The 9493-nt window shown below is 39.5% G+C and overlaps 1 protein-coding gene across 1 annotated transcript in view; it reads left to right on the top strand.

Annotated features, from left to right (window-relative positions):
* The window catches only part of EP300 (E1A binding protein p300), a 71381-nt gene that overhangs the window by 44620 nt on the left and 17268 nt on the right, over positions 1–9493 (top strand). Inside the window, exons 15-20 of the mRNA XM_006775972.2 lie at positions 1352–1531; positions 1765–1909; positions 4016–4134; positions 5905–6144; positions 6562–6650; positions 8181–8261. Of these exons, the coding sequence (XP_006776035.1) occupies positions 1352–1531; positions 1765–1909; positions 4016–4134; positions 5905–6144; positions 6562–6650; positions 8181–8261 (854 nt within the window). The remainder of the gene's footprint in view (positions 1–1351; positions 1532–1764; positions 1910–4015; positions 4135–5904; positions 6145–6561; positions 6651–8180; positions 8262–9493) is intronic.

The raw sequence follows: 9493 nt of genomic DNA, 5'->3' as shown, positions 1-9493 counted from the left end.
TTCCCTACTTCCCTACCCTTTTTACTCTTCTTTTTTCCTGTTGTAGGACTAGCACAGATGGAGTTCAGAGACTTTGTTTAGGTCTGATGTTGGCCATGCTGTTTCATGTTGTATTCAGAGGCTTTAAGGCATATAAGGGGACCATGAGGGGAGAGACTCAAGTACATTTAGTATACTCACATAAATTTTAAAGAATGTTTTTCAAATAGTCTGAGCTGTAGTATAAGAGGGCAAATGAACAAAACAAAATCATGAATTTATGAGTGTTTATGGTCCTAGCCAAGGTTAGAAAATTATGATCTAAGATGAGAAAAGTATGGGCTTGGAACAGCTTGTAGCTTCCGTGTGAGAGGCTCATTTTATATAGTAGACATCTAAATTCACATCTAATAGTTGCATCCTACTAACAGAACTCGATGGGTGAAGGCTTAGAACCTTCTACTTGATCACTGATACTGTTTTTGTTCTCTGTCAATATTGAGCTAAAAGTCTACTTTATAAAACACTGTTCACTACTGACTGGTTCATCCTGGCCTTTGATGGGCAAGAGAGGGCAGAGTGCAAAAGGAAACTTGATTTTATTCTACGTAGGGTAGTTCCTGAAAATACTAATCTCTCATTATGAGGTTTCTTATTGGAAGACTTCAGAGAATGGACATTTACCCTTTAGAATGTGATTATTCCAAACAGCCATGCAGTATGAGGGTTCATTATATTCTGCTTTTCTGTACATTTGAAATGTCCTAATGAGAAGTGTTAAAAACAAAAGAAGATAGGCAGTCATCCTTTTTTCTTTTCTTTCCATTTCTCTATAAATGTGAGCTCCTCTAGGCAGTCACCTCTGAAACCTTCACCCCTCACTCACTACCACAGAATGAGAATCAACAAAAGCCAGTTGATGGCTCTTTCATGTGCAACCAGTCAACCAGTATTTTTAAGTCCTAAATCTCCTGTTCTGAAGCATAATTTACGCTGGCCAGAGTGACTTGGTTGAGCGTCATCCCATGTACCAAAGGGTTGCTGGTGCAACTCTCAGTCAGGACACATCCTTGGGTTATGGTTTTGATCCCCAGTTAAGGAACATATGCAAGGCACCCAACCCATGTTTCTCTCTCACATTGATGTTTCTCTTTCTCCCCTCCTCTCTCTAAGCATATCCTCTAGTGAGGGTTTAAAATAAAATAAAGCATGCTTTATTACAAGGGGATGAAATAAGCAATAAGTGAAAGCTCTATAAGATGTAATGATACCAGCCTAGAAATAGGGGGTTAACCATGCCATCCTATTGTGTAGCTTAAATTCTGGTTGTATAATTGGCAAATTTTTTGTGTCGTCCCCCCTCTCTGCCCAGCTTTCCCAGCCAGCTGTAAGCATTGAGGGTCAGGTGTCAAACCCTCCATCTACTAGTAGCACAGAAGTGAATTCTCAGGCCATTCCTGAGAAGCAGCCTTCACAGGAAGTGAAAATGGAGGCTAAAATGGAAGTGGATCAGCCAGAACCAGCAGATACTCAGCCAGAGGATATTCCAGAGGTGAGAGTAGGGCAATTACTGTGATTTTGTAAGGAACTCAGTCTAGAAGCCCAATTAAACATGTTACAGGAACGTATTCTGATCATTAAATCTCATTTCATTGATTTCCATTTGAAAAAAGGGTTTTCAGATACTCGTGGGGGCGGCTGGGGGAGACAATAAGTCTGTCAGTGATCTTTACTGCTTCCAGTTGCATGTCTTCGGAATACTAAAATACCTACCTTGCCTTTTAGACTAAAGCAGAAGACTGTAAAGTGGAACCTACAGAAACAGAAGAGAGAGGCACTGAAGTAAAAACTGAGACGAAAGAGGAGGAAGACCAGCCAAGTACTTCAGTTACCCAGTCGTCTCCAGCTCCAGGACAGTCAAAGAAGAAGAGTAAGTCCCGGGCTCTGTGTTCCTGAAGGCAGGGACTAACAGAACTTGAGAAGAATGGGATGAGGCTTCTTGGACCTCGGAAATGGACTCTCAATGTGATTTCATTAAGCTTGGAGCCCTTGTCCTGGTCTTTTCGTTAACTAATGTTGGAAAAGAATTTATTTACTTATTTACTTAATTTATTTATTTTAAAGTATATTTCCTTCCTGGAATTACTGAGTCAGTCATACCCATCATTTCTTCAGGGTTGAGTGGTTAACACCCTGTCAAAATTGTATTTTCCAGAGGAGAGAAATGTGCCTTTCCTTCCTTCTAGTTGTAGAGTTTACAGTCAGCCAGGCTTCCTGTGGTTCTGGATGAAGTCCGTGTTGTTTCTCTGAGGTATTAATCAATTGTTGTGAGCGGCATTAACTTCCCGGTGTTTATCTCTGCCGCCATCTTAGTTTCTCCTAGAAGTAATATTCTTGAAATGCAAAAAATAACAGCAATAATAACATTGTTAACCTACTGTGCACCAGGCATTATGCCACACAACTGCATTGTCTCATTTGATAAGTTTATAAAAACTTATAAACTGATGCTGTTGATCCCATTATGCAGACAGGAAAACTGATGCTCAATAAGTAACTTGCCCCAGCTTACTCAGCTGCTAAGTGAACCCAGGTCAGCTATGCGGTCTCTGCTTTGAGCCACCCTGCTGAATATTGATGAATCCAGTCGACAAAGCGGTGCTGCTTAACACAGTGTTAAACTCAAACATTCCCACAGAAATTAGTGTAGGACTAGAACTTTCTGTAACTCTAGTGACCTCTTCAGTGGCACAGAACAGACAGGGCTTATCTCAAGGGAGAGTCTCCTGGCTCCTGGAGAGGATGTTTATAAAAGTGTTCCATTAATGTACTTTAAAATGTTGGGGTTAAGAAATTATTTTCACTTAAAAGTAAGGTTGTATACATTGAGTTGTTTTAATGTGGGCTGCAACAAACCAGTTTTACTATTCGGATTCTCTTTAAAGCAGCTAATCACACAAGTTTGCTCAAAATCTGTTTCTTTTGAATACAACCTAGTATGAGAGACAAAAGAAGCCATCTGTTTGTCTGATTTTTCTTTAATGGCAGCCCCCATAATGAGGTGAAATATACCTGAAGTGCTAACATATACCCTCCCGAAGATAAAATTTATTTGTAAATAGTAGAAATAAGGCCTGTGCTCTAAGTGTAATTTTAAAGCTCAGAATTGGACCTTTTATGGCTAGCTTCTTGAATGACAGCTTAAATTGATTCCATTTGGGACACACATGCAACTCTTTTCTGACTTTTGCAAAACACACTTGAACATAATTTGGTAAACTGAGTCCAGTGTTCTGGCAATAACAATTTAGTCTGTTTCCTTAGACTTAAACCTAACATTTGCCATTAAAATTGTAAATATGTCTTCCTCCTAACTTCTGAAACATAATGAGGGCCTATTCTTGGAGTGCTTCTGGTACCTTCAGCTATAAGACAATACCAGATCCAATTTCTAGCTCGTTAAATACTGATGTTGTGAATGAGTTCTTTCTATTCTTACTTGATAGCATCCTCCTCCTCCTACATTATTTTGACAAGTCTCTTCATAAATTTTTGGAAGGTTTGGGATTCTTTTTCTACTTGGTTAAGACCATCTTAACAACCCTGGCCATTGTGGCTCAGTTGGTTGGAGCATCATCCCATACACTGAAAGGTCATGGGTTCCACTCCAGATGGGGCACATATACCTAGGTTGTAGGTTCCTTTCCAGATGGGACACATACGAGAGGCAACCAACCTGTTTCTCACATTGATGCTTCTGTCTCTCCCTCTAAAAAATCGAATGGGTCCTTGGGTGAGGGAGAAACAAAAAATCTGAACTAAATTTCTGACTGAAAAATTAGCTGAGCCATAAAAGGTGTTTAAGGATTACAAGACATGGTGTTTTGAAGGTGCTACCCACCCTTAGTGATACTTCCATGGGGACAATGTAGGCATTTTTGTATTTTGTGATTCTTGAGATGTATTCATAGCTTTGACTTGAACTTTTTCTCTTTTTATGATTAATTGGTAACTAATTTTAAATGTACTCTTAAAGTTTTCAAACCAGAAGAATTACGCCAGGCACTGATGCCAACATTGGAGGCACTTTACCGACAGGATCCAGAATCCCTCCCCTTTCGTCAACCTGTGGACCCTCAGCTTCTAGGAATCCCTGTAAGTATGTGGTGGCACTTCTGATTTTGTTTTTTAACTTGTTAACAGCTTTATTCAGATATAATTCACATATGGTGTAAGTCATTCATGTAAAGTATATAATTCAATGGTTTTGTGCATTCACAGAATTATGTAACCATCACCACAGTCAGTTTTGGGTCATTTTTACCAGCCCCCCAAAGAAAAGAAACCCCATATCCATGAGTAGTCATTCCCCTCTGCTTCACAGCCACCACTACCATACCCCCAGTCAGCCATAAGCCTGCTTTCTGGATTTGTCCATTCTGAACATCTCACTAAATGGAGTTACACAGTGTGTGGGGCTGGGAACTGGCTTGTTTCACTTAGCGTAATGTGTTCAGGGTTCATCCTGTTGTAGCGCAAGCTGGTATTTCAGTTCTTTTTATGGCCCAGGAATAGTCCTGTCTGTGGTTGTACCATGTTTTCTTCACCAGTTTATTTTTTGTTAGACATTTGGGTTGTTTACACATTTTTTACTGTTGACACTGGTGCTGCTGGGAATATCCGCATCAAATATTTGTGTGGTGGATGTTTGGGTTTTTTTGTTGTTGTTTTTTAATATATTTTTATTGATTTTTTACAGAGAGGAAGAGAGAGAGACAGAGAGTCAGAAACATCGATGAGAGAGAAACATCGATCAGCTGCCTCCTACACACCCCCTACTGGGGATGCGCCCGCAACCAAGGTACATGCCCTTGACCGGAATCGAACCCGGGACCCCTCAGTCCGCAGGCCAAAGCTCTATCCACCGAGCCAAACCAATCAAGGCAGTGTGGTGGATGTTTTTATTTCTCTTGGATATATACTTAGTGGGATTCCTGAGTCATATAGTTTATCACTGGAGTAGCAGTAATTTTATTTTTTTTATGGAAAAGATAGACCCAAATTAGCTTCATCAGCTTTTATTTTAGCTTTTATTTTTTTAAACTGGAAGACCTTAAAGGCCTATTTCAATCAGCTGCTATCTTAAGTTCTCCAGAGGATTTTTGTGGAGTTCTTTTGTTTTTTACTTTATTTCAGAGAGAGGGAGGGGGAAAGAAAAACAGAAAAAACATCAGTGAGATTGCGTCCTGCATGCCCCTACTGGGAATCGAACTGTGACTCCTGGCTCATGGGTGGACGTCAACTTCTAAGCCACATTGGCCAGGCAGCTTCATCTGCTTTTAAAGTTGCCTTTACACCAGTCTGCTAGCAGGTTCCCTTTGAGGATTTTAAGTAGTATTGAATAAGGCAATGGAGTACTGTGAAGGATGGAAATCCATCGGGAATTCCCTCTCCCACCCTTCACCCCCCTATATTTTTCTGTGGCCTTAGATGGAGCACTGATGTTGTGGACTTAGTTTCCTTCTAGTACTAAAATTTTAGGGTCTTTAAACTGATTGTACTTATACTATGTGGTAAAGCACCTGCAGTTGTTTCTGTAGACCATAAGCCTGGCTATCTGCCTTAAATATACTGAGACTTTGAGTAATGTTGCTTGTGTTTCTTGACCTGCAGTTGTTTCTGTAGACCATAAGCCTGGCATATGGAAAGTCTGTGGTAGCTCTGTTCTCTGCTCTTTCCTTTGACCTGCCTCACATCTCTGTAGACTAATGATTTAAAGGGTGTTGGATCAATCAACTCTTCTGAAATATAGACAGGTCAAAGATTCAACATTACCTGGAAGTTAATGATGATAATAGGAAGATAGGCTATCTGCCTTAAATATACTGAGACTTTGCGTAATGTTGCTTGTGTTTCTTATCCTAGGATTACTTTGATATTGTGAAGATCCCCATGGATCTTTCCACCATCAAGAGGAAGTTAGACACTGGACAGTATCAGGAGCCCTGGCAGTATGTGGATGACATTTGGCTTATGTTCAACAATGCCTGGTTATATAATCGGAAAACATCGCGCGTGTACAAATACTGCTCCAAGCTCTCTGAGGTCTTTGAACAAGAAATTGACCCAGTCATGCAAAGCCTTGGATATTGTTGTGGTAGAAAGGTAAGAATTTTTGCACAGATAATTATTGTGTTGAAAACTTGACTAATTAGAGTCCTGAATCATTAGATTATAAATTCATCTGGAGTAGGGATTTGATCATAACCTCCTATGGGTGCATACCACCTGTCATGTACTGCTTTGCCTGTGCATACCAATTCACATTAAGCTCCTCTTGTCCTGTTGAGTTCTTTGGTAAGTCATGAGAGGATATGACCACTAAGTCTACGCACAGTGGTGAAATAATACATTAGTAAACTAGAATGGTTTTAGTTCTGTGAACTGTCTTGGAAACAGCACATTATGATTAACACAAATGAGAATTAAAACTTCACTGACTTGGTTTTTTATTTGCCCGTGTAAATATTCTAGCTTGTCCTTCAGGCCTGTGTACTACTTAATAAATGGTTTCTTTTGCAGTTGGAATTCTCTCCACAGACACTCTGTTGCTATGGCAAACAGTTGTGCACAATCCCACGTGATGCCACGTATTACAGTTATCAGAACAGGTAAGCTTGACCATGTGTGGCCCATGATCCATGTGTGTGCTTGTCTAGAGAGTGCATGCACATGGACCAACACACATAAGGTCATGGTTCATGTGTAACTTCCTTGAGAACAACTGTACAGCACAAGTTCTGGTTTTGCAATTTGCCTTTTTAGAAATACACAGTTTTATAGCAGAAAGTAGCCTTGCGTCACTTGTCTGGGCCCTGGCTTATAATAATACTAATGTCCAGAGCATGAATTTGTGCACATTGAAAAGAAACTGATTAGAGAAAATATTTTAATATTGCTATGTGCCCTTTCTCTATGATGTTTCCTTTTGGGCAGTAATTACAAAAATTTACTCACTGTTATCTTAACCATGATTTGTCTCCTGTTTTCAGTGTGGGTATAGGAGTGTTTACTGTGGGCTCTGAGACGGTAAAGACCAAGGCTAGTGATTAACACTCTTCTGTAATAAAACCAAGCCCATGGTGGTGTTTTTTCTGAACTTGTGTGCTACAGATGTAGTCCTAGCTTTGAAAGAGTCACTTAAACTTTTTGTTTTATTTACAAAAAGTTCGGTGCACTCCCTTAGTGCTTTGTAGTCATTCGTATCCAGTGTTTTACTGATTAAAACTTGGAAAAAGTGGGTCTCAAGTTGTTTTAAGCACTTATGTTCAAAAAATCAAATAACAACCAGCATGAAACTTCTCATGCTACAATCTTAACATTCAGACCATTTTTGTATTTTTAACATCAACTTACACTGTTTATAATCTTGGTACCAAGGAATCCACACACACCACTGCCTGCCTTTTGTCTTGTTAACTGTATCAGTTGATGGTCACAATCCCTATTTAACTGCTTGTGCAAACTTTTCATTGAAAAACACGTGGGCTTTTTTTTAATGTGGCTTCCTTGGGATCAAAAAGAAAATTTTTTCCAACCCACAGTTGGTTTTGGATTAGTTGTTCCCTGGTACTGTATCCATAATGGATTTTTTTTTTTAAGAAGTGGGGAGAAGTGTGTGAAAATGATGTTTAGGTAACAGGATGGCAATTATTCTCTCCCCAGTATATTCTCCTTCCTTCTGATTAATTTGTATCAGTTAGCATTAATTACTAAAATGAAGGGTGTAGGTCTGTGTAAGTGAAACTTTTATTTTTACTTGTGATCCCATTTGAGATATTTAATGCTAATCTGTGCTTTGCCTTGGCTTTCTGCTTTGTGTTGTCTTGTCCTGCATTGAATGTTGTTCTGTTATCCTGCAATCCCTCATTTCTTCGTTTGTTTTGTTTTGTTTTTTTTTCCTCCCTCATGCTTGTCGTTGTCTGCATTTGGCTTTGATTGCAAAAAAAACAAACAAAAAACAAAACCCATACTGTGGGGCCCATAAATCTGCATCATTGAATGTCCTTGTCGCCGTTGATGACCTGCTCTCTGCTCCCGTCCCCCTCCTTGGCCTGCTGTGATTGGTGGCTTCGTTGCTTGGCTTGGGCTGTGTTGTGTGAACGGAACAGTTCACCCCAGTATGGCCTTCTTGCCGACAGGTATCATTTCTGTGAGAAGTGTTTCAATGAAATCCAAGGGGAGAGCGTTTCTTTGGGGGATGACCCTTCCCAGCCTCAAACGTAAGTACCTGCTTCTTTTCAAAAGTGCCATCTTATTTCTGTTTATTTTCAGGTGATTATGCTTATGCTTAGGCTTCTGAGTAGTCTTGGATTATGCTGTCCAATATGATAGCCATTAGCCACAGATGGCTACTTAAACACAAACTAATTAAAAGTAAATAAAATGTAAAGTTGTTTCTCACTTGCACTCGCTACTTATTAAATGCTTAATAGACATCTGTGGTTAGTGGCCGCCATATTGGTTAGCACCGATAAATTTCTATCAGTTGTTAGTGCTGATAGAGGGACTACATTAGTACTGGGTGGTCATTTTAGATATACTTCTTCTCTAAGGAAACACTCAGCTTCTTTCCTAAATGTTGAAAGTGTGTAGTGCCAGGGAACTTCATTATTAACAGTTTTGAATTTGAGGGGAATTGAACAAAATCTTACAGCCTTCTCATCTTAGATAATAATACAGAAATCACTATAATTGTGAATAGCATTAAACAACCTTAGGGCTTTGTTAGAGTGACTTAGAGACTTCGTTGGGCTTTTTGGGATCTTACAAGTTCTTTTTTGGTAAATGCCAAGGAAAAAAATTTTCAAACATGTCCCGAACTGCCTCATTGTACTTATTTTTTTGTTTTTTGTTAATCCTCACCTCAGTATATTTTTTCCATTGATTTTTAGAGAGAGGAAGGGAGGGATAGAGGGAGGAAGAGGGGAACATCAATGTGAAAAAGACATAGCGATTGCTTGCCTCCCACACGTACCCTGACTTTGGCCAGGGCTCAGAGCACTTCTAATCTCTGAGATTTAGACAAACATTGTATTTCAAATTTGGACTGTTTTAGGAAGAAAGAACTGTTTGGTATACTTTTAATATTCAGCTTCTTTTCTGGTTTAACCCATAATAAACAAAAGCTGCTCCAAACACTCCAAAAAAATATAGAATTGTGTTATGTTACTAGTAAAACAGGGCTTCTTTGAAAAACTGATTAATTTTTCCAAATTGGGCTTTTTGAAGTTGCACTTTAACTTTAATCACCATTGAAGTACAATTTAGTACAGTCAGGCTTTGATCTGGGGAGTAGGTACTAGGTCCCTTGAGCCTTATGGAGATTTTCTGACCTTTGGCTAAACCAGGGAAGTCAGGACTCGAGCTCGGTTTTCCTGATGCAGGAAAGGAAGGCAGCCTTCCTATTGGCACTGCGGAGTGTCTTACCACGTGTTCTCACAGTGCATCTGTG

Source organism: Myotis davidii, unplaced genomic scaffold, assembly GCF_000327345.1.
Source record: "Myotis davidii unplaced genomic scaffold, ASM32734v1 scaffold428, whole genome shotgun sequence".
In the NCBI taxonomy this organism is placed as follows: domain Eukaryota; kingdom Metazoa; phylum Chordata; class Mammalia; order Chiroptera; family Vespertilionidae; genus Myotis; species Myotis davidii.
The sequence above is the reverse complement of the archived record's forward strand: the minus strand, read 5'-3'. Positions and strand labels throughout refer to the sequence as shown.